Here is a 25,437-nt window from a genome sequence, read left to right on the forward strand (position 1 = left end):
GATCTTTCTCTTATTTGATATGGGTGTTGATTGTTATAAATTTCCCTCTCAGTAGTGCTTTGGATGTATCCCATAGATTGGCTCTTCATTTTTACATGTTTCAAGTAATTTTAAATTTCCTTCTTCAGGGTTGGAATGATGTCTCAGTGGTTAAGAGCACTGTTTGCCTTTCCAGAGAACCTGGATTCCATTCACAGTACCCACATGATGGCTCATAATCATCTGTAACTCCAGTTCCAGGAGATCTGATGCCCTTCTCTGAATTCTATGGGAATTGCACATATGTGGTGCACAGACATACAAGCTGGCAAAACACTCATACACATATAATAATAATAATAATAATAATAATAATAATAAATGGAAACTTTCCTTCTTGATTTCTTCCTTGACTCATTAGGTATTTAAAAGAAAGTTATTTAATTTCCATGTGTTTATAGTTTCAAATGTTTCTCTTTTTCTTGATTTCTGACTTTATTGCATTATGATTAGGAAAAAAATATCCAATATAATTTAAGTTCTTTTAAATTTATTGAGACTTATTTCATGGAGTACTGTATAGTATATATTATTCAATGCTTTTATTATTAATCTATCCTAGATAATATTCTGCACAGAGTAAAATGTGTATTCTATAGCTGTTGGAATGGGATGTTCTATAGATAACTATTAGGTCCATTTGATCTCAGTTGAAATTTAACTCTGCCATCTATTTCTTGATTCTCCATTTGGATGATCCATTCATTGTTGAAAGTAAAGTGTTAATGTCTCCAATGTTATTATATTGGAGTCTAGCTCTCCCTATAGGTCTATTAAAATTTGAATTATACATTTGCACATTCAGATGTCCAGTACATGTGTTCATCAACTTTCTGTCATTGTGCCACAATACTAGATACAACCAAAAAGGAGGAGAGATGTATTGTGGCTCACAGTTTCCAAGGTTTCTGTCCATAGAGGCTTGGCCCCCATTGCTTTGCGCCTAGAGTGAACCTGAAAATCAGGGGGAGAGTGAATGGTGGAACAAACTATTTCACATTTGTTGCTGGAGGGCTTCTCTCCAGGTTCCCCAAGCCCCGCAGTCCCACAATCCACTTATAAAATAATCACTCAGACGCTTATATCACTTATAAACTGTATGACCGTGGCAGGCTTCTTGCTAACTGTTCTTATATCTTAAATTAACCCATTTCTATAAATCTATACCTTGCCACGTGGCTGGTGGCTTACCGGCGTCTTCACATGCTGCTTGTCCTGGCGGTGGCTGCAGTGTCTCTCTCCTCAGCCTTCCGCTTCCCAGAATTCTCCTCTCTCCTTGTCCCACCTACTTCCTGCCTGGCCACCTACTTCCTGCCTGGTCACTGGCCATCAGTGTTTTATTTATATAGAATGATATCCACAGCATTTCCCCTTTATTTCTTTTTTTTTTTAAGTAAGGTTTTAACTTTAACATGGTAAAATTACATATAACAAAACAATTATCGAGCAAGAATTACAGTTACAATATTAAAGAAGATGTCCTATCTATCTTATATTTGTGAGTTTAAGGTTTTATATCTAACTTATCTTTTATCATAACTGAGGAAATTACAACTATCTAGTTTTCAACCACATCAAAGACCTGAGAAGGAACATAATGGTACCTGAGAAATGGTAGATGGATGCAAGCAACTTTCGGGAATCTTGCAAGAGTAGACAAAGACAGCTGGCAGCCTGGACAGTCACCTAATGTTTCTCAGCATTGTTGGTGCATTTAAATTGGCTACAGGCCTAGAGTATCTGACAGACCATTTTTAGAAGCAGGAATTCTGAGAGACCATCTTACCCTGTCTTGGCAGAGTACAGTGGTCGCTTTCCTTGTGTCCCGCTTGTCCAGAAAGGACAGCATTGCATTTGTACTGTCAGCCATCAAGGCAAGGGCAGTTCTTTGCCCAGTAGGCCATTTTGTGCCAAAAAGACAAACTTCCAAATGGAAATGTCTTAGAAACCCAACATTCTCTCGGGATCAATTGGTGCAGCCAGGAGCAATTGTGTCTCACGTCAACAGAATTTTAAGTTATTTAAATGCCATATTTTCTAGGTCTATGAAGTGTTTAAAGATTACCTATCTATCTGAAATATATCTATGTATACCTAGAAGACTTAACTAACATGGCTACAAATATGATTATCATAGATGACTGATTATTAATCTATTTTTAATTATCCATTACAATTTTAAATGAGTTAAACATAATACCTCAAACAAGAATAGAAATATATATATATATATATACAGTATAACAAAATTAACTTCAAGTTTGTATCAATAAACTAAAATTTATACCAATGTAAAACATTTTAAACATAAACTAAAATCTATACCAATGTAAAACATTTTAAACAAGTTGTTCTTTAAAAGTAGGTTCATTAATCTACCCTTTTATCTTATCATCTCCATATCCTATATATCTATATCACATCCCCTTTTCTTTTTTAGAAAGAGATCACATTTATAACCAACCTGTTTTAAATAAAAATATTGGTTTTTCTCTGTCCCACACCAGAGGGCTCTTCTGATTTGGGACACAAGAATCTCTTAACCATTTTTTTTTTAAAGCAATATGTCTGGGTTTAGAGGGGGAGTGAGCCAATTCCACCTCTAAAGCCAGCTTGGTATATTTGGGAATTTGGGCGTAGCATCTCTTACTACTTCCTGCTGGAGGGGGGCGCTGTATCATATGGAGACGCAAAGAAAAATTTAGGCCTATGGGGTAGTCCGTGAGGCTGTATTGTGTGAACCAGTTGCCTTGAAACCGGTCTGGATGTTGGATCATCAGGGCCATGGTGTCATCGGAGACCTTTCAGGGGGTCTTGGCTGGTCAAACCTGATGTATCTTAATCTGGAACAAATCCACAGCCTCTGGCTTTCTGTGGAAACAAAAGCAGAACCTCTTTTCCAAAGCAACATATCCTTAAATCCAAATTTTGAAGTCAAAGTACCTTTAAAATATACATTTTGGCATAACTCAACAGCTTTTGTAATCAAATGTTTTTCTTCAGTTACGAATATCAAAGACAACATAATCCAGATTTTATGTGTGATAGCCATCTTTATGTGGCTTATTACCTTCACTGTTTTTTTTAAACACTTTATTTTTAGATACTATTTGTTTATATAACGTATATTTTTTTTCTTTTAAGCCTATGTACATTTTTACATGCATTATAAACTATTTCATCTGAATCAGTCTTATTGCGAACTTATTGCTTTAAACTGTAGCCTTTTAAGCCTGAAACGGCGCTGTGGCTGCTGGCTCTGCCCATTTCAGCTTCCCAACATGGCAGTGGTACGTTTTCTGCCATCTCTGGGAGTCATCAAGTCTCAGAAATAGTGGGTCTAAGCTTTTATCAAAGCAGCGTGTAACCCAGAAGCCTATTTTTTTTTAAATACTAGTAAAGACTAAATCTACCACACAGCTTAATGTGTCGCTGGCAGACGCCTCATTTCTGCCATACTGCCGGTCAAACACACACGCCAGGAACCTGCCAGTGTTCAAACCTGCGTTTTGCGCGTCTAGCTGCCCGTATGAGACAAAAAGCAGGAACCTGGTTTTGGCTCTGTTTAGAATTGGTTATTAAATATTCTCAGGTTTAAGGTGGAAACTCGAGCCGTTGGGCGCCATTTGTTGCTGGAGGGTTTCTTTCCAGGTTCCCCAATCCCACTTATAAAATAATCACTCAGATGCTTATATCACTTATAAACTGTATGACCGTGGCAGGCTTCTTGCTAACTGTTCTTATATCTTAAATTAACCCATTTCTATAAATCTATACCTTGCCACGTGGCTGGTGGCTTACCGGCGTCTTCACATGCTGCTTGTCCTGGCGGTGGCTGCAGTGTCTCTCCCCTCAGCCTTCCGCTTCCCAGAATTCTCCTCTCTCCTTGTCCCACCTACTTCCTGCCTGGCCACCTACTTCCTGCCTGGTCACTGGCCATCAGTGTTTTATTTATATAGAATGATATCCACAGCACACATTCTTGTGTCTAGGAAGCTAAATCAAGAGGAATAAGCCAAGGCCCCAAATACCTTCAAGGACACCCCCCACAACACACACACACACACACACACACACACACACACACACACACACACTCATACACACAATGACTTTAGCTCCTATAACTATACCCTACTCCAAAAGATTCCACCACCTTCAAATAGCACCATGAGCTGGAGGGAGAGCCTTCAACTGATGAGTTTAGGTGTTAATGAGCTGTTAAAATCCAAACCCCTTAGACACAAGATGATAACCTTCCTTTATCTCTTTTTACTGTTTTGGATTTAAAAATCTATTTTATTTGATGTAAGTATGACTGCTTCCTCTTTTTTGTAATCCCTTTTACATGAAATGTTCTTATCTCATCCTTTCATTTTTAGTATATGTGTGTTCTTAAAGATAAATTAGTTTCTTGTAACCAATATGTGATTGGGCCTTTTATTTTTAATCTGTCTCATCACTCTGCATTTTAATTAGATAATTTGATCCATTTACATTTAAGGTAATTACTGGTATGTAAGATCTTACTATCATTGTTATTTAAAGTTATTTTCTAATCATATTGTAGTCTAATTTCCCTCCTCTCCTTTGTGGTTAACTGGATGTCCAGTCATGTGTTTGATTCCTGACTTATATCCGAGTTTACCATTATAGATATTTAGTTTATTACCATGAGGCATATAAAAATAATTTATTTTCTAAATGTTAGCTTCTTAGCATGGTTGTAAAAATAACTACAGAATCAAAAGTGTAAGAGAAAATATACTAATAAGAACACTAGCCATTTGCACTCCATTTCTCTTCATGTTTTGAATCTTTGATACTCCACTTTATGACTTTGTGTATTGCTCATTTTAGTATATTAATATATTCATATTTTTCATTTTTTGCTTTAGTCTTCATCCTAAGGCTATGAATAATTTATGTACCATGCTTACAGAATTAGATAATTCTCAATTTCTGTAATTACACTTCCTTTTGAATTTTGAATTTTTACTCATTAGTATCTTTTGATTTAGTGTTTACTTGTGTAAAAGGTCTCAGAAAGATCTGCTCTCAGCTTCTGCTTGGGAATGCTTTTATTCCTTCTTCCTTTTCTAGAAAAGATAGCTCTACTGGGTATAGTATGCTCAGCTAACAGATTTCTTTTTCCTTTATTACTGTAATAATTTCTCCAACATTTGAGACCCTGTTTATAAGATAAGTGTAGGCAAAGTTGAGTTAAATTTAATGGGAGCCATTTGGCCTTTCTCTGCCTGGATACTTGAACCCTTCTCTAGGGCTGGAAAACTTTCTAGTGCTATTATTCCTTTATATAAGCTGTCCACTCCTTTGGCATTCTCAAGTCTTTCTTGAACACCCAAATATTTTCTCTTTTTATACTATCCCAAAGCTTTCACAAGTTTTCTTCATTCCTTTTCACTCTTATATTCTCCAACTGCTTATTTTCAAGTCACCTATCTTCAAGTTGACCACTTCTTCTGTTTAGTCTATCCTGCTTTTGTTGTCTTTTTTGTTGTTTTTTAATTTTCCTGAATGTATTTTTCAGCTCAAGAATTTCCCAATTTTTAATTGTTTCCATCTTTTTGTTAAGATTCCTTATTAGATTATCAACATGTTTTCTTTAAGCTCATTGAGTTTCCTTTAAACAAAGAGGTGTTTTAACTCTATCTAAGCTATATCCCATACTCATTGCTCTCTGATTAGTTTCTTGTACCTCATTTTCAATACTAAATGAAGTTATATTTTCCTGAAATCCCTTGATGCTTGTTGCATGTGGCATCACCTTGGCATTGAAGGATTAGTTATGTATAACAGCTTTAGTTGTGCCTGTCTTAAGAGAATTCTAAGCAGGCTGCTTATTTTCACATTTATTACAGTTACTCCAGTGCTTCAGCACTGGGTAACATCGAGGCCCAGATTTGCTGAGATTCTGCTGTTGATGCATTGTCAACTTTTTAGTACTATAAGGCAATCCACATGCTGATTTGTCCCAAATACACTATTGGCATTGCTTAAGAAATAACAGGCATGGGGGCCAGAGAGATGGTGCTGCTGGTAAAGGCACTTGTCACCAAATGTGACAACCTGAGTTCAATTCCCGGGACCTACATGGTGGAAGGAGAGAAACAACTCCCACAGGTTGCCATGTGATCTCTACACATGTGCTGAGCTATGAGAACACCCACACAATACACATAGATACACACAAAATTACTTTGGAAATGTAATGAAAATAGAGTTGTGAAAGAAAAGGAAAGTGCCAAGAAAAAATAGTCTGTCCCAGCATGTATCTCTCTGGGGCCAGGGTACACCCAAATATCTCTCCTATAGTTGCTGGCCTATCACTATATACTAGTATTTTGCCTGGTTCTGGGAATTTTTGTGAATGGACCAGCCTCAGGCTTCTACCACAGCTATTCATACCATCATGTTGTGTCATACCCCAACCCCACAACCTGATAAGATCATTATAACTCCAGGGTAGAACTAAAGGCCACAATTTCCTGATCCACCTACTATTGAGGTAGACACATGTCCCCAGATGTCTGCAACTCATTCCAGGCAATGCTAGCTGGAATAGATATCTGGCCATGCATCTTCACCCAGCCCTGAAGCTATCCCAAAGGCTCTGTCCACAGGCCTTTAGTGTCTGCCCACTGTTAAGTTTCATCAGCCCAGTGTAAAATTTGATGACTGAGTTTTCTGCTTTATGCCTTGATCTACCTCTAATGAATGGAACCTTGGGCCTTGCTCTGTAGCAACCATTTACCAAGTTGAGAGCTGGAAGAAGCCATTGTTGCTGAGAAGGCGGTATTCCAGAATTCTAGACCCAAAGAGGACTAGGTGTCAGCAAAAAGTGCTTTCTAGGATCTTGCTGGCTCTCCCAATTTGGCTTCAGCTTGCTTGACTACTTGGGAAAACAGTGTGACCTCTCCTTTCTCTACAGAGAATGATGCCTGAATGGGTGACCCAGTGCTGCCCCTCATGTTAGAAAAGGAGATGGGAGAGGTCTGAAGGAAGAAGCAGAAGACAAGGTCTTCACTGGAAGTAGAAAGGAAGGATTTTAGGCAGCCATGATATAGGAGTCTTAGCAAACCACCTGCTTGGGTGTCTGAAGATACATTCCATGGGAAGAAGACAGACCCCATATCCTATGCATGAGTTGATTGACATTCCAGACCAGAACTGAGAGTGCCAGCACCAGGCATATTCCCAACCTCTTGCTGATAATGTGCAACTTCAGGCTCACAGCTTTAAATTTCATGCCCCACTCCAAACCTACTGCACCTGGAGTAGCTCCAGAAAGACAAATGATTGGCACAAAATACCAAAGTGACTTTTGAAGCTCTAAACTTGAATTGTTCCTTTGACATAGCACTTTCTTTACTACTGCCAGGACTCTCAAGGAAATCCATTGTAGAATGTATGCTGTAGATATGAAAGAGAGTATAAAACATAAGCTATCGACCAACGGAAGAAATAAAACATTGAAAATAGCCTAGAAGTTTCCTGGGTACCTACTCTCTGAGAGACCACACTTAGTGCTGACTTTCCAGAGGCAACCCCAGAAGTAACTCTAGACTCTGGGGGGAGTTATGAGAGCATAACTCATAACTCCATTTTTCACATTCACAAAAACAGTCTTCTGCCTAGACTTCCACACATGGTCCTTACACAGGCTTTATGTTCATCTGTACTAATTTTGACATGAGGACTTTGTGGGGATTTTTTAATGTGCTTATTACTTTCTCATTCCAAGAGTAATCTGTTCTTTTGGAACTGAACTAGAAAAATGCAGAAAATTATTTTTAAAAACCAACAAACCTCAAGGAATAATAAAATATATAAATGTGAATATATAATAACCCAGGGATAACTCCTGCTAGCCTACTGGAATATATCATTTTATTTTTTCTATGCACACACACACACACACACACACACACACACACATATATATATATTTCTCATTAGCATATTGTTATCAGACTGCATATATAACTTTTCCTCCTTTATTATGAAACATAGCATGGCTGTGGAATGGTGTGGAATATCTATATACACTGAGTAACAGGAAGTAAAAAATAGAAAACTTGTATCCACAGATCAGGTTGGAGAAACGAAATGCCAGCCCTACTATGTCCCTAATGACCACAGTCCACCCACCACATGAGGATCCTCATTACCCTAATGCTAAGAGAATCATTCTCATTTTTTTCTAGATAGTTTCACTACTGTCTAGGGTTTTTTTGGTTTTGTTCTTAGCTCAGACTGGCCTAAAACTCATAGCACTCAGACTTGCTCAGCCTCCCAAGTGCTGGAATCATAAACATATGCCACTACACTTTGCTAAAAGAAGTTACAAGCCACTACTAGCTGAAGGCCTCCAGAGAAAAGAAAGCGGAGCTTTCCCAGTGCTCCTTTGTCCCTAGCTTCACTTTAAGGGAAAGTGAGAGCTAAGAGAAAAACAAACCTAAGAAGGGATAAGAGTTCCTACCTTCATGCTGGGATGTGGGGCAAAATTGTGGACAGAATGCCAGGCTTGCAGAAGAGATGGGGCAAGCAAAGGATCAAGCCTCATCTCTGCCAGGGTTGGGGAGAGGCACACACCCATGGATGCAGAGACCTGTTAATTTCTTCAATACCTTTCAGCCAGCAGCCACCCCATTCCTCTCACCTCCTAGTACCAGAGTATCTTGAGGTTCCTATTCTAGAGCATGGTGAAGATTTCAGCACATAGACCAAGTTGTTTTGCCATGTTCCCCTCTGTTGACTTGTGATTTACCTTCTTTGAGGCTAAGTAGTCAGTCTGCTCTGCTCTATCTGCATGGTGTTTGTTTGAGGGGCTTGTTTGGTGGTACCACTACTGCAGTTGTTTTCGAATGTGGTCTGGCTATGCATCCCAAATTGCACTGGGGCCCTGGGTCTAAGCAGTCCTCTGACCTCTCTTTCTCTTCTATAGGAGCTATAGTGGTACCTGGCAGGTCTGCTTTTTAGCTTCACAAATTACGGTGCTATTATCTCCTCTCTTAGCTTCCCTTTCCTTGTGGGAACTTGTTTTTAAAAGCAAAATTAAACACAGAGGCTTGCTGAAGTTTCATGGATCTTTGGGAGGGAATGAATTTAGATGCATGCATTAGATCTGCTGTTTAAATCCGGAAGTCTCCAAAGGAAATTCTGCCACTCCCTTCCTTAGTTGTCTGAAATTGACTGTGGATTAGATGGCTCCTTCGAAAACCCAGGGCCTACAAGCAGTGCTTACTCTGCCCAGCAAGGGGACAGAAGGAACGTGAAGTTGGTAGGAGACTACCTCATCTTAAAGCACAATGATTAGATGTCTAGGGTTTGGTTTTATTTTTTAAGTCAGACCCTAGCTCGGCCTCCAGCTCTGCTACTAGCTCAACACAGGTTTTTCAGCTAGCTGCAATCAGGAGAGAAAGAGATGGTATTCAGTTTTTACTCTAGATGACTGGAAGACGTCTGTATAGCTAAGGTGCATGTTTTCTGCTTTTTAGTGGATGGGGAACAGAAACTGCACCACATAGCCTAAAACTGTAATACAAAGAAAAAAGATTGTTGGGGACGTTTTAACTCCCAGAGGTTTCTAGTCATAAGATCAATCCATTGTTATATGTGAGATACATTTATAGGATAGCATCTCTTCCTTTGCTTTACTTTGTGCTTCAACTGGGGGTTGTAGTGATTTTCAAAGTGCCTGCTCCTATGTTGCTGCACCTGAATGAGAAGTTCCAGGCCACTTATGATTGTGCTACTAAAATAGGGCTGCCCATACCATTGAGCCATCTGCTATAGTTGGTTCCATGTGCCATCTGCAGGCTTTTCTGCCTGATAGACTACTAAGGCACTGTAAGCATATGCTCGTGTTGATGGAGGTCCATTTCTTTATGTTTTTTCCTTATTATTGTCTGAGAATTTCATACATGCATAAAATGTGATTTGATCACATCTACCCCCATTTCCTGCCCTCTAATTCCTCCCATGTCCCCCCACTCAACATTATTCACTTCCAATATCACATCTCTCTCTCTTTTTTTTTTTTTTTTTTTTTTTTTGGTTTTTCAAGACAGGGTTTCTCTGCGTAGCTTTGCGCCTTTTCTGGAACTCACTTGGTAGCCCAGACTGGCCTCGAACTCACAGAGATCCGCCTGCCTCTGCCTCCTAAGTGCTGGGATTAAAGGCGTGCACCACCACCGCCCGGCTCACATCTCTTTTTTATAACCCAGTAAATTCACTTGGTGTTGCCTGCATGTGCATGTGTAGTGCTTACACAGGTCTTGTACTCACAGCTACCGTGAGTTCCTGTGTGTGACTGCCCTGTTGTCTGGAAAACTCTGTATTGTGTAGTCATCTACTACCTTTGCTCTTACAATCTTCCACCCAAAGCTTTTGGGGGAAGGGGTGTGAAATAGATGTCCCATTTAAGTCTAAGCACACATAGTCTCTTATTCTCTCCATGTTAACTAATTCTGGGTCTCCATGTCAATCTCTTTCTATTGCAAAAAGAAGCTTCTCTGATGAGGGTTAAGAAATGCAGTAATCTATGGGAATAAAAATAACTTAGGGGACCATTTAATACTATGCTCATCTGACACACTAATAGTGGTATGGAACTCACCAGCCATGGAGTTTGGACCATTATTAACAACACCAGGATAGCTTTACCTTATAGAGAAGGCTTTAAATCCAATCAGAAAGTAGTTGTGCCACACTATAACATCTGCGCCACTATTGTGCTTGTTACCATATCTTGCCAGGCCACTGCTATTGAAGTTCACAGCATCCAGAAGTGAATGAGATTAAGGATCCTTTTCTCCTTTAGTAGCATGTGCAGTATCTTCCATCTTATGAATGCTAGTCAGTAGGGATGATGCTTCCAGATCAGTACGAGCTTGATTTCTCCAGGTTCTATAACTCAGGTATATAGTGTCTTCAACAATGAGGTCTTACCATCAAGTTTAGAAGAGTAACCAAGAGTAATTGTGATAGTCTGTAATTATTAGAAGTCCAGAGGACTCCACTGACCAACAACTCATAAAGAAGTAACCCATGCCTGGCACTGGGCTTTTATTTCATAACCTATGGTGTTTGTAGGAGTCATCCCCTGCCCCCGTTATAGGGTAACTCCATTTAAATTCCTTTTATACGTGTATCGGTATACATTTTACTAATCTTCTATGATAATAGGTTTCCATATGGTTTATTCAAACATCTTTCATGCTAGTTATCCCTCCTCATACTCCCTCTTCTACCTTGCTCTCCCATAGCCTACTCCAGGCAGACATTGAAAACCTCCCCCATGTCTCCTTACTAGTTTCCTAACTTTGATAGGTAAATGGAAGACCATTCCTTGAGTAATTTCATCACTAACCTTTGCAAGACATGAAATTACAGAGGATTCCTGAGAAACTTAAAAAAAAACTTTCATTCTCTATGAATAAGCCCAATTTCTTGCTTTTACAATCTCGTAAAGGAGTGGGGCAAGTCTTCAGAACCTGAGAAATATGTGTATTTCAGGACTTTCCAAACTCTAGTGTTTAAAGGCATGTTTGTAGTCTCACACCTATGATCCCAGCATTATGGAGGTAGAGGCAGGAAGATCAGGAATTCTAGGTCATCCTCAGCTATATAGTGGGTTCAGTAAGTTTGAGGACAGTCTGGACCCATAAGAACTTGTTTCTAAAAACCTGCTATATAATAGTATTCAGAGTTACCAAGGGGCTAAGCATATATGCATGAAGAGTTGTGAATTCTAGAAAATCAGTTTTCCTCTGTCTCACCCTGATGGCCTCTCTCCAAGGACAAATGAGAGCTTGATGAGCTACCCAAGTAGAGTGGTACTGAGCTGACTAATTGGGACAAATGTCATCAGAATAGAAAAGAAATGTTTGGGCTTAGGAGGGGGATTGTTGGCCTGTTTATTTTAGATAGGCATGTATTACTTCTAAAATATTCCAGATAGTCATTTTCTTATTGCCATATTTAAATATAAATAATTAATTCTTAAAATGACTGGAACCTCCCCTGGAACACCTCATCTATACTTTCACTATAACATTTTTCCACTTCAATGTTTATATTCCATATCATAAGTTAGTAACTTAGTACATGCTCCATGTGGATTTGGGAATGAAGCAAATCCATGTCTACATCTTGCTTTGGTACTAAATAGCTGTGTGACTTTGGGCAATTTAATCTCTCTGGATCTCCATATCTTCATCTGAACAGTAAAGACTGTAATAGCCCCTACCTCATAGATAGCTATTTGTCAGGACAGAGTGAGACCAAATGTTTAAAGCCATTGAGTTAATTAGTCCAGGGAGTGCAGTAAATGATTGAAAAATGCACTGGTATAGTTTTTATTGTTATATCAAATAATATGCATAGATGGTCACTAAGTATTTCTTGTAGTGAGTTTAATGCATCCGAACGTTTTTCTTGGATTCAGGGAATGAATATTCCCCTTTCCCCTGGGCTGCTTGGTAGACACAGTGGACCACTTATAGCTCAAAGATGAAAAACAAGAGACACTGCCTGATACAGGAAAAGAAGAACAGCTCCCCATCATGCAGGCTTCCCCTGTCCTTTGAGGCATTACTGCTACTAGACACTTCTGTGCTTGTCAAAGTGTCAAGGCTCTGCTGGCCACCTATTTGAGTTTTGCCTTTGCTAAGGTCATTTTAATTTTTTAGATGGAGGAACTGGGTCATGCATTTCACACACTCAGAACTGGTGAAATTCTTGTCTTGTAAGACAAGATGGCAAGGGAGCTCATGTCCACACTAGCCCCCAAACCATAAGGCCCTGTCCAGGTCTGGTGCAGTGAGGGATGCAGCTTAGGGTATAGCTGATAGGAGGCACATGCTTGACTGGTTTTGCACTCACCTCAGCATGTCTACACACTAGTACCTACAAACCATGGTTGAGTTGTATGTTCTGTTATGAGGGTGGGGTAAGGGTGGGAGGGATCCGAATATGCCAAAATCATTGTCAATGAACCAGCTATCTGACTTAGCTTTATTCCTGCTTCCAACAAGACAGTGATTGCTTAAAGAAGAACATCACTCATTTGAAATCCTTTTATGGGCATTAAGTATTCCCCCAAACCAACCAAAATACATAAAAAAAAATCATTGGTACAGGGAGGAGGAGATGTCACACAGTCAGTACATTTTCTATGAAGAGAGACCATACCTTCCAAATGATCCTCAAAGGAGTCTATGATCCATAGCAAGCTGAGAGCATAAAGATATTTGGTTTTGTTTCCCCAGACCAATTGATGTGTATAACCACAATACTCAAAGAACCCAATTATTTGGTCAGGGCAGTGACAAATCAGTCAGAAGCCTTTTGTGGCCAAACAGCTGATGGATTGTTCAATCGGTTGTTGTAGACTCATGTAGACAAAGCCTGCAAGCTTGGGGAAGCCAGGCCTCCCCAGGTCAGCCTGGGGCGACAGCCCCCATCCCGCCAGGCCCTGGGGAGTGAGTCCTTCCTGCCCAGCAGCTCCTTTGCTCATGAGCTGGCCCGAGTCACCTCCTCGTACAGCACCTCAGAGGCAGCCCCCTGGGGCGGCTGGGATCCGAAGGCCTGGAGGCAGGTGCCTGCTCCACTACTGCCTAGCTGCGATGCTGCAGGTAAGTCTCTCCCCCCTTGTGCCTCACTTTCCTCATCTGTCAGCTGGGGCACATTCCCCTGCTCAGCCTGCCAGCCTGCCTCATGGGGATATGGGAGGGACTCAGGAGGTGACAGCTCTAAAAAGTAGGCCCTTTGCAACCCATAGGGCTCTGTACAACTATGAGGAACTTCTAGTACCTTCTACACTTCTTTCTTAACATTCTTTGGGAAAGTGAAGAACTTAAGCAAGCAGAGCAGTCCAAGCACCTTAACCTTACCTCTAGAAACATTTGGAGATTGTTGAGGGCAATCTCTCCCATTGACACCCACCTTCTAGCACCCCCATTTGCTTATTTGCCTGCCTGCCTAACCCTGTGTCCAGGCTGGGAGGCTGCACCTCCAAATCTCCCATCCAGTGCCTGCCTTTCTGATACCTAGTGAGAATTCAGAAACTCTGTCTCCTGATAGGGATCTGCTATGAGCTCTGCATCCCATACCATTCTTTGGCCTTACTTGAGACTCCTGCTCCAGAGGTGAGCAGCTGGATCACCCCACTAAAGGACAGGCAGTCTAGTGGGACATGTTTCAGTGCTCGATGCCAAGCTTTTGAAAGTTATCTATGAGTTTAGCTCAGCTTCTTTCTCAATTCTTGAGTCCAGAAAGAATGACTTGGCATGCCTCAGAGTCCCATTAGTGGTCATGAGAGCAAAGTGATGGATACCAGCCTTGGCAGAAGATTTCATTTGAACCATAGAGTTATTGTTCTGAGACCTGAAATACCAATGCCCACAGGATATTTGTCCTATCTGTACAGAAACCTGCAGAAGATGGTCATCAAACTGAAAGGACCTCCTGAGATTCTGGCCTTTAATGGAAATTCTGCTTTAGTACACACAGCTTTGTTCTCTTTATACTGAGTGCCCTGGCCTGGAAGAACAAACCGTGCTTTCCAGTCAAGGGCTATTGATTTCTCTCTCCCTCAGAGTCACAGCACTCCTTAGCTGCCCCCTCTTCAGCTGAAACCAGAAGAATCTTGTTCAACCCAAAGCTCCCAGGGAAACTGAATTATCAAACCCCAGGAGACTCCATCTACTCTGAATGTCATGTTTTCACCCAGTCCTGCCCAGCTTTCTTGGCCACAAAAGCCATGTGAGAAGATTACTGCTAGCTTGACTGGAGGATTCCTACTCCCAACATCAGTAATTTTGTGCCAAGGCCAATGCCTTTCATGATGGGGTGAATACACAGTGGGATCTCCACTTTGAGAACCAGGTCTGCATTCTCTCTCAATCCCTGGTCACTAAAACCAGTGGGACAGATGATTCAGGTACTACAGGGACAGAAGAAATATAGGTCTCCTCTGCCTGAGGATCATCCCTAGCATTTTAAGCAAACACTGTAAGAATCAGCCAGCCCTGAAATCACCAAGACCAGGTTGGGGGTTGCTTATATAGGCTTTGGTCAAGGGCAAAGACCTACACCAAGTTCTGTCATTCACTTTTGATGACATTTATTATGTGAAGCTCCCAGTGGTGGCTTCAGAACACTCTAAGGGTAAATCCAATACTGTGAGTGAAGTTTGTAGCTATTTATGCAAAGGGACAAGGAATGACCTCAGCAGGCCAACATCACCCTGGGTCTTGCCTAGTAAAGAAATGGTATGACATATCTGATTATAGTATGACCTGAGGGCTCTGCTCATGCCTGTCCACTGGCTATCCCTTCACCTTGCCAAAGTTCCTTTAGAAGACTAACTACCTCCAATGATTGACTTGTGTCTTGCTAATTCTCCTGTCTAGTGTAAGCCCCACAAGGGTAGAGACATTCAGTAATGCTCTCATGATGGGAGCAGCTTAGCCCTGAGCACAGCAGCCATAAATATTTGTCAACTGACTTATCTTCCCACATAGTCCTCAGGCAGATAGGATTGGGGGACCTCGGAGTCATGAGCATGAGGGAGTTACTTTCAAGTCTGCCTTCCCAAGTATACAAAAGAAAATGCTTTTCCTTGTGGGGTAATAAACAAGCCATGCCAGAGCTCATTAACCTTTGGGACGAATAGCCTTCTGTAGCCTAGTGTGCTGGCTTCTATCGGGGACATTCAAAGGACAGTGCCTGCTGCAAAGGTTGGAGGTGCCTTGTAGGAAATAATGAGCCCTTCTTCTTTCTTTTTCCCTTTCCCTTCGTTTTCCCCTTCCTCTTCCTTTTTCTCATCTCTTTCTCTCATCTCCTTCTTTCCCTCTCCCCCTCATCTCCCTTTTCTCCTCCTCCTCATTCATTACATTCTTTTTTCTTCCTCCCACTCTCTTTATCCCTCTCCTCCTGTTCCCTATCTTCCCTTCTCCTCCTCTTTCTCAGTTCTTGTTTTCTTCCCTATCCTCCTCTTCGTCCCTCCTTCCATACTCTATTCCTGTAGAGGATCACAGGGTAGGTAATTTTTTGCCTAAATCAGGCCAAAACCCAGGGACTTTTTGTAGGACATATGTCCAATTTTTGCTGGCTTCCATGACCCTATCAACTCAAGTTGGAGAGTCCCTTTGTGTAACTGTTGAGCTGGTAACACATGATTTTCCCTCTTCAAGGATGAGAGAGAGGAAGCTGTGGCATTGGGCACCACAGGAGACATTAAGATGTTGGTTCAAACTGGTGTAACACAGGTTCACTTCTGGCATTGCCTATGCTGAGATCCATGTTGCTAATAGGCAGTGGCAGCGTTGGGCAGCCCAGGCCTTTTGCCTCTCTCTTGCTTGGCACATAAGTCAAGGTACTAGTGTCGTAGAAGCCCCCAGAGACAAGTGGCACTTTATAGTTTCTTGGGTATCAGCATGAAGCTTCCAGAAAGGCAGGGCCTGTTAGTGAATGTGGCTAAATGGGGCTGGGAAAGGTTGTTAGCAAGACTTTCTGTTGGCCCTAACCCTAGGCTTCCTAGCTTGGCCACAGGGGGAAAAACAGTCTTGGGCTCCCACGAGGCCTTCCTGTCAGTGTCCCATACAACAAGATTTGTATGACAATTGCAGCTCTGGAAACTTGATTCATTTAATGACCTCTCCATCTGTGCTTAGAAAAAGCCACCAGACCCGGGTTGTCTTCACAAGATGGGCTATAAGAGTATAATGTCATCAAGCAGCAGTTCTCAGCTACCATTTCCTCCTGGTCACTGAACCATTTGTCATTTCCTGTTTTCTCCATTTTCCTACAATTCTAATTGTCAGTTTCAAAAGGCAACAACTGTTTTCATGGGGCTTATCTTTGGAGCACATTGATTCAGAACAAAGGATGAGAGCCTCGTGTCTGCAAAACAAAGGAAGCAGCCTCCTCTAGAGGCCTAGAGAGAATGCTTAGTGCCCTCTGCCAGGGACAGCAGGACCTTGGTGGGAGCAATGGGCTCCAGGGCAAAGAGCCAGTCCATGGAGGATACTCAGACTTGGGGGTGGCTCCTATGGGGTTGGCTATCACCACCCAGACAGACAAGCACAGACCTGTTAGGCTCTGACAAGATTTCCCCCAGCCACTTTGGGTACTCTGGAATGTGTGCTTCCCTAGACAAAGACTTCCCAGAACCTTATTTATCCTTGTGAGCCTGGCCCAGGTATCCAGTACTCTCTTTTATCTAGTAGGCCAGGTCGTCTAGGATGCTACCCTTTGACTGCTGCCTCAAGTTAGCCTTTCTTTTTGTTTGTCATGCCCCTGGACACACTCTCCCTGTCCATCCTCCCCTTTGTACTTTTCTGCCCTACCTTGATTTCTGTTAGGTCACACTCTTAGCCTCCATCTACCCCCTGTCTCTATTCCTAGACAACTGTGATACTTGAAAACTAATCAGGCAGACAGTTAGGGGTGGAATTCAGGTGAGCATGAACATTAGTGGCCATCCAGGATGAAATGGAGTACTGGGTCCACAGTTAAGAGGCATTATACTTGCTAGCCAAGTTGCTGTGGACAGTCATTTAATCTCTTGTGAGCCTTACATGTCACATCAGTAATCTGGGGAATATAGATCTATCCTGGTATCAATAGGAGGAAAAACAGAAGTGAAAAAGCCATTGCTAGAAATGGCCACCCACCCAGAGAACCTCTGAATTATGGCCTGATGACAGGAAACAGTGGGTGTGAAGTGTTCAGGACAGTAAGACAGATCCATACTACCCAGACCCAGTGATTTAGCAGGAAGAGGGCAGGTCTGATGGTCAGCTAAGAAGGAGCATCCCTCCCACCAGCACATTCCAATAGCCCCAGAGCTGGAGGAGGCAAGGGCTCCACAGGAAGCTGTCTAAGGACAGGGTAGAAAAGCAAAAGCCAGTCTGGGGAAATCTTTTATGCTGTGCTCATCCAGGTGCCATGTGTTTGTCCTCTGTGCCTTGGCAGGGACTAAGGCCAAGACCTTTTGCCAGTCTTGTCAGCCAGGCACACTCCCAAGCACAGGCCTTCAGCCCCACCTACTGCCACACTAGCCCTGCTCAGTGCAGAGAAGGGCATCTGAGAGCACTTTGGTGGAGAAATTGGCCCTACACAGGCACCTGATATCCCAAGATCAGATCTTCTGACATCTAGGGTCACCAAGCCAGTAAGTGACCTAAGGGTGTGTACTTCCTGACAGCTGCCTTTGATGGTTGGCATACTGGCAGCAGATTATTTGAGGAGAGAGAGGTGGAGGTGGTAACAAGTGGTAAGAGAGGATGAGCCCTGACATATGGCAAGTCACACTTTCATTCCAGTCACAGTCAGGCCATGCCAACATGAGGGACTCAAAACAAGCTGCCATCACTATGTCTGGCCTTTAGGCCTCATCAGTTGCTTGGTTGTATTTTTGTCCTTGGTCCTATGAGCTGATTCCAAACTGAGTGTGGGGCCTGAGGCCCTGAAGTAGGGTTCCTCCCCCTGAACACCCAGCCCTCTTGGAGATAAAGACAGGAAGTTCCTCCCACTTTCCACACTGCATCAGGTCAGGAGAAAGGGAAGTGGCCAGTGAATATCTGGCTACCCTTGGTGTAGAATGGTATGTCCATCAGACCATGTGACCATTCAGGAACATCTGGATCAATCCGCAGGACTCCATGATAGTCCTGCAGAAGCTGGGCATTCATCACCAAATAGCCCAGAATGCACTCTGTTCTATCCCTAGCAGCCCCAGAACACCATCCATCTCTTCACTGGGTAATTTGAAGTATTTATCCCCATGCTCCATTGCTTACCATCCTCTGGATATAGCTACTTTGTCTCAAGCTCCCAGAGTTAACACGCCCAGATACCTGCTAATACTGTGGGTATGGTTTGGCCAGATCAGAGTAGTATAAGACTGTCACTTCCCTCCTTCTATATACTCTGGTTCTAATAATGCAGCCTAATGTTATATTTTGGCAATCATATCTCATTGCTGACCCATCCTGAGCAGACAGACATTCAGAATGCTTAACTGTTTCTCTATGTTCTCTTGCTATTGAGCTCTGTCTCTCTTGCCCCATCCTATGCTGTTACAATTGGTTTTCTTAACCCAGATGCAAACTCTTTTATGTCTACTTGTGTGATCTTGCTCAGAAGGGTGGGACATGCATGCAAGTGTGTGTTGGTGTGTCTGCTTATGCTTTTGCTGCACCAAAGCCTAGTATTAGGTCCCTACACAGCAATCCAAGGCTGATGTTTCTTGGTATCGATAATCTAATATGTCCTTTCCATCTTCTGTTTAGCAAAAGAAGCAGAGATCAGGTCCTATGGCAATGACCTCTAAACAGCAGAATTTGTATATCACCCAGCAGATGACTCAATTTCAAGGTAAGCAGAAAAATATCAGTGTTCCTAAAGGAGCCTGTGAGGAGGAGTGCCAATCTATTTCTGACTCTACAGTTTTTGCATGTGGTGTTAGAGGGACAAAGAGAAGTCTGAAAGTCACATCAGTGATGCCCAGGATAGGAATCTAACACTAAGAGCAGTTCATCTACCTCTAAGAGCATTATCCACCCCAGAGAGGCATAATGGTTCCAGTATCACTTTAATTGAAGAGGGTGATTAAACAGAGTCAGATCCCTTAAATCCCCTGATCTGTTGTTGCTCATTGTTTTCTGAAGATAGGGTCTCACTCTGTAGCCCAGGCTATTCTTATACTCCAGTTGCTATGGTGTCTCAGTCCCCCAATCTGTTGGGCTTACAAAAGTACATCACCATTACCCCACTTTCAATGAGAAACAGGCCCCTCATGGCCCTGCCTTGTCCCTCCCCTACAACACACATGTTCCAAGTTATTTCTAATGGGTTTCAGGGCCTTTATCTGGAAGGTATGGGGAATGAAAAGGGAGTTGAAGATTCTCTGCCCTAATTAGATATTGTGTATGTGTGTGTGTGGGGGGTGCTCCCACATCCTCCACAGATAACTAAGGATTCCTATCCTACATCACACCTATCAATGTCATCCATATTTATTGGCAGTGGTCAACAAAACTCAGTTTCTATTTCATGGAGCTTACAGGTGCACCAAGGCAACCTGAGTTAAACAACTCTCCAAGCTAGTGCAATGATATCTAATTCATGGGTCCTGAAGAAGCAGTGCTCAGCACTTGCTGGCTGGCCCTCACACAGGTGGGCTACATCTTTACTTCAGCCCCATGTTATCTAAACATCATTGATCCTCTATTCTTGTGCAAAATACCATGCTCCCTTTGACCTGGTAGCAGACAGAGCTGTGTTCTCCTGGCCAGGCTAGAGTGCCAATAAGGCCAGGCATGAGTCAGCTGAAACGGGACTCAGCAGACTAGCCTTAGGAGGTTGGACTATAATCTAGGTGAAACACTTGCTTTACACTACAGAAAGATCCTAGGCATGGTTACAAGTAAAGGAAGAAAATCTATTCATAGTGTCACGCATCATCTATATGGGAGACCACACAGGCCAGTGTGTGATGCTCCCTACTTGACCTAGAGCAAAGTACAAGACCAGCATCTGCCTCAGTTCCTACTCCACAGAAGTCCCAGGAAATATGGGTCACAGTGGGCTGTCCCAATAATGAAAAGAATTCACCCCTATCCTAAAGCGCTGAGGGTCTCACCTTTCATCTGCTCCTGTCTCTCCACCATGAACATTCCAGGACATGAGGCTCCCAAGTTCCCAGTCTTTAGAAAGGACCTCCACTGCAGTTCAGATCAGCTGAGGCTGCTTTGGCTATGGGACTTTGGAGGGAACAGAAGACTCTTCACCTTGTGTGTTATATATATCAGGTGGAGAAATTAAGACAAATCCTGCCTTTTTTTGTCTAAGAGACTGAGCTTTCTTCCTCAGGCCCTCCCCCACCTCTCCCATCCTTCTATAAAATAGGAACCATCTGTTGAGGGATGGATAGAGCCAGGGTGTTAGAGTAAATGTAATCACAGTCCCTGCTTTCACAGAGCCTCCAATATACATGAAGAAGCAGACAACTCCAGCATTATCTGCTCTTTGTAGAACAGTGGTTCTCAACCTGTGTACCATTACCCTTTTGTGGGTTGAATGACTCTTTTAGAGGGGTTGAATATCAGATATCCTACATATCAGATATAATTCATAACAGTAGCAAAATTATAGTTATGAAGTGAAAATGAAAATAATTTATGGCTGGAGGTCACCACACATGAGGAACGATACTAAAGGATCACAACATTAGGAAGGTTGAGAACCACTGGTGTAGAGAATACTGTGAGCATGGGGTATTCTCAGAAGACCTTAATTCTAAGCAAAGGAATAAGGGGAGATGGAAGGGACTGGGAGAGAAATAGCCAAGGGTGGGAGTGAAGACTACACTGTGCCTGTAGCTCATGCCCAGTGACTACAGCCAAAATTTAGGACACCTTTGGAACTAATCCCTATGACTTTTTCTATACAGCAGTACAAGAACAAGTCATCTCTAAGTGTAGCCAGACCAAGGCAAAACCCTCATCTAACCAGCATATGATGCCACCCAAAACTGAGCTCCTTCAGGACAATCTGATTCCAAGAATATTACCACCCACAAGTCACATGGGTGTTTTCTCATCAACTCTGAGGAAGCAGCAAGTCAACACCGGCCTCCCATTTCCTAACTCCTCAGGCTCGGGTCAGGATCCCTTGAAAAGTCCTGGCTTTGTCTGTCCCAAAGCCAAGGCCATGCCCCCAGAAGTGCTCCGGCCTAAGCTCTGTGTCAACCCCCTGGGCAGCCAACCCTTGACTCACCACCAACTCAGCCTCCCCAATGTGCCAATGATGTCTCCAGTGTTCAGTAATGCAGTGTGGGCAGTGGCAGATGCAGCTGTAGCCACACCAGTTTCAAAGGAATCACCCCTGAGCCAAGTAGATAATAGCATGCTGCAGCATTTTGATAGCAACTCTATCATTTTTGCCAAGGCACCCATAAGTACACCCCCAACAGCCCTAGCATTTCCATCTCAGCAGGCTGTGGTCCAAGTCAATCAGATGGCCCCAGGAGCCAGGCCTGGCTACAAGATGCATGCTGCTCTGGCCAGCCCCAGATTCAGCTTATTGGGCAATCAGAGCCTTATACAGAGCCCAGCACAGAGGCCCGTGCCTGTACTAAGCACCAAGTCCCTCCAGCAGAGCATGGCCAGCTGCTCTCCCATGAGTCCTATTCAGGGACTAGAGCCGCCAAGCTATGTAGCTGCTAATGCTGCTACTAGCCAGTCCCCAGGTTCATTGATCAAAACTGGCACAACCCCTGAGCCACAGGACAATGTCTTGCCTCAGTCCCAGTCCAAAACAGATGGTCTGATTTCACCATCATCTGCAGGCAGTGAGGTGGATTTCATGGATGAGCTTTTAGAAAGCTCCAGTGTGGCCCCAGATGAAGACTGGTTGTGCAACTTGAGGCTGATAGATGACATTTTGGAACAGCATGCTGCTGCCCAAAATGCCACAACCCAGAATGCTGTCCAAGTCACCCAGGGTGCTGAGGAACTATAAATCAAAGCAGGGTGCTTCAGAAAGCCCCGTGCTCTCACTCAAAGGAGTGGCCTGAATCTGCAGCCAACTTGAAACTGGCCCCAGACACCCACACTAGGCTCCTACTTACAATTTGAATCTTGTCAGCCCTGCCCATCCCTTTATCTACCTGATGAATAAAAAGCTGGTGATTTTTGAAGCTACTTGTATATATCTGAAAATTTTGTAAATGGTTTTCCTAATCATAAATGACAGAAGTATTTATACTTGGTTTTGTGGCTTTGTAAATAAAGTGGCAGCTTTGGTTTCAATAGAGTTGTGTTTATTATACATTGTTCCAAATATGCAGACTGTGTTGTTCGCTCCAGTGACACCTTGTTAAACCAGGTGGCTGAGTCGCTGAGGTTTTCATGCCACGAGAGATGTGGATGTGACTAAAGGGGTGTTGTGCAAACTGACAAATGCCAAATAGAAAGCCACTTTGTCATTAATTTCCACTCCATTACAAATTGTACTACCCTGTGTGACTCTATCTCTCACAAGCCTTTAAGTCTTAGCTAATTCTTCCTTAATGAGCATTTACAGCAAAAGTCATGTTATGATTAAGTGTCCCACAGAGACACTCATGGAAAGCCAAGAGCATCCTTTAGGTTTGGTTGGGAGAAGTGCAGAAATAGCCTTTGATCTGAGCACTGTGAGAGCTGGCCACCTAGAGGAACTAGAGCATTCCCTTCCCTTTGTCACCTATGGTGACTTTCAGACACAGAGAAAACCCCAGCTTTAAATAGCTTTGGTGCATCATCACAGAGTGATGCTTTAAAGTCTGCTTTAAACCATTTAACACTCATTTTGATGTAAATCTCTGTGGTTTGGGGGGAAAGTCTGTAAACATTAATAGTTGATTTGGGGTTTGTCTTTAATGGTTTCTATTTGCAATTATTGTCATGTATATTTAAGTGTCTGTTAGAGAAAATCCACAGCCACTGTCTTGTAAACTTTTCTCAGTGTCCAGATTTTGTGTAATCACATTTTAATTGCCACCTTGTATTTTGATTCTACATTTGAAATCTGGCATCCATTTTGGGCCAGTGTGTTTTGTTGTTGTTGATGTTAATTTGGTTTTTCCCCTTTGTTCTGTAATAAACAGCCAGGAGAAAAGTGTCTCTGTGTTCTCATTTTCTTCATGGAGCCTCTAATCCTCACAAACCCAAGTCAGCTATGACTTTGGTACCCTCAGAAGCTGCTGCTGTCCTATGCACCACAAAAATTCTGCTGCAGAGTCTCTCTCTCTCTCTCTCTCTCTCTCTCTCTCTCTCTCTCTCTCTCTCTCTCTCTGTGTGTGTGTGTGTGTGTGTGTGTGTGTGTGTGTGCATGTATGCCTGTGCACATGTACGCATGTGGGTGTGACAAATTTCACAGCATATGCTGTGGAATGTTTTATTATTAAGGCCCAGAAGCAAGTCAGTTTGACCTCAGCCCTTCATCTTACAGAGGCAGAAACAGGGAACAAGCAGCCACTTTGGAAATTCCAGGCTGGGACTAGGGGTAGAAAGACACATTCTGAGGGCCCCCAACTACCATCCTTCTACCTTGTGAGAATTCCATACTTTTTCTCCCTGGTCAGACCCTGCTGCAGCCCTACAATATGGGCTAAGTGTGGCTCATAGAGAAATGAGCTCCTGCTTCATCCACTTGAGATGAGATGACCCCAGGCAATGGGGAAGATACTGCAGACAACAAACCACAAAGGGCCAGATCCAGTTCTTCTTGCAGAAAGGGCACTCATACATAGAGGTTTGGTAGAGGCAGATCCTAAGATGGTGAGATGCTTGGCCCCACTGCTGAAGAAGTAGACCTGCACTTCATAGACAGCCTTAAGACCCCAGTAGTATGCCTAAGCAGGTGTGCACACTTACAGTGTGTTCAAAGGTCTAAAATCCTTTCCCCTGGTTTGGTCTAGCTTGCACCACACTGATTTAGGAAAGTGGCAGTAGTAGGTTTTCTCCTAGGTCCATGACCTCTCCTGTCACAAGTAGTTGGCTAGGTTTACAGTGCCAGGCATGAATTCCCTCATATTGAGATGTCCTTCTAACTTCCTTGGGCACTGCACACATGTGGAGCACAGACAATCAAATAGGTAAAATATCTAACCACATACAATAAAAATAACTATTTTAAAGAAGCAAAGACAGAAATGCAAGTTAGGATCGTGCTGCCCACATTCCGGGGAGGCCGGTCCACCAATGTTAAACCCCTCTGGCTGCAGGGCTGCATGCTCATAGACACATGCAGAGGTTTGTATTCTTAGTCACATCCACTCTTTCATGATGTCCTCTGTGTCTAAAGTCTTTCTAAATCCTATCAAGTTGACAATTAAGACCAAGACTTGTAGGATGAAAGAGCTTGGAAGCTGCTGGATTCCTTCCATCAAAGAGTTCAATTAATATTGCCTGATCCAGAGTCCCACTACCATCACCAGCATCCCAGTATCACACTTACACCCCTCCCTTGACTAAAAGTTCTTCCCTGATAGAACTATAAGACAGAAGCTGTGCAGTGCTTGACAGCTTCTGAAGAATACCAGATGACTGAAAATCTTCTTCCATTGCTAAGGAGCAGGTGCTTCTCCCACAAACCACCCCATCATCTCCCTCCCAGTACTGAGGCCAAACCTAGGGAACCTAACAAAAGTCCCCAGGAAGGTGAGCCACCACACTGTCTGTCTCTTCTCTTATAACAGGCTGAGGATGCTTGGGATATGTGTCCAGGATCATATCCTGTGTGCAACCTTTTATCTGTTACTTGTAACCCAGCCATGAAAATCATAGGATTGGAATACAGTTTCAAAGGCATGTTTGCTTG

General features: G+C 42.7%; 1 protein-coding gene across 6 annotated transcripts in view; it reads left to right on the forward strand.

The window, feature by feature from the left end:
* The window catches only part of Mamld1 (mastermind like domain containing 1), a 145,862-nt gene extending 122,126 nt beyond the window's left edge, over positions 1 to 23,736 (forward strand). For 2 of the 6 annotated variants that reach the window (XM_028856583.2, XM_028856585.2), the window contains 3 exons: positions 13,457 to 13,700; positions 19,365 to 19,449; positions 21,527 to 21,613. In XM_028856583.2, coding sequence (XP_028712416.1) covers positions 13,457 to 13,700; positions 19,365 to 19,405 — 285 coding nt within the window. In that variant the 3' untranslated portion in view covers positions 19,406 to 19,449; positions 21,527 to 21,613. Of the gene's footprint in view, positions 1 to 13,456; positions 13,701 to 19,364; positions 19,450 to 21,526 lie in introns of all 6 variants that reach the window. The other 4 variants (XM_028856579.2, XM_037199279.1, XM_028856584.2 and 1 more) reach the window with 3 other exon arrangements.
* Positions 23,737 to 25,437: the final 1,701 nt, after the last annotated feature.

The sequence above is a fragment of the Peromyscus leucopus genome, chromosome X (genome assembly GCF_004664715.2).
Source record: "Peromyscus leucopus breed LL Stock chromosome X, UCI_PerLeu_2.1, whole genome shotgun sequence".
NCBI classification, from domain to species: Eukaryota; Metazoa; Chordata; class Mammalia; order Rodentia; family Cricetidae; genus Peromyscus; species Peromyscus leucopus.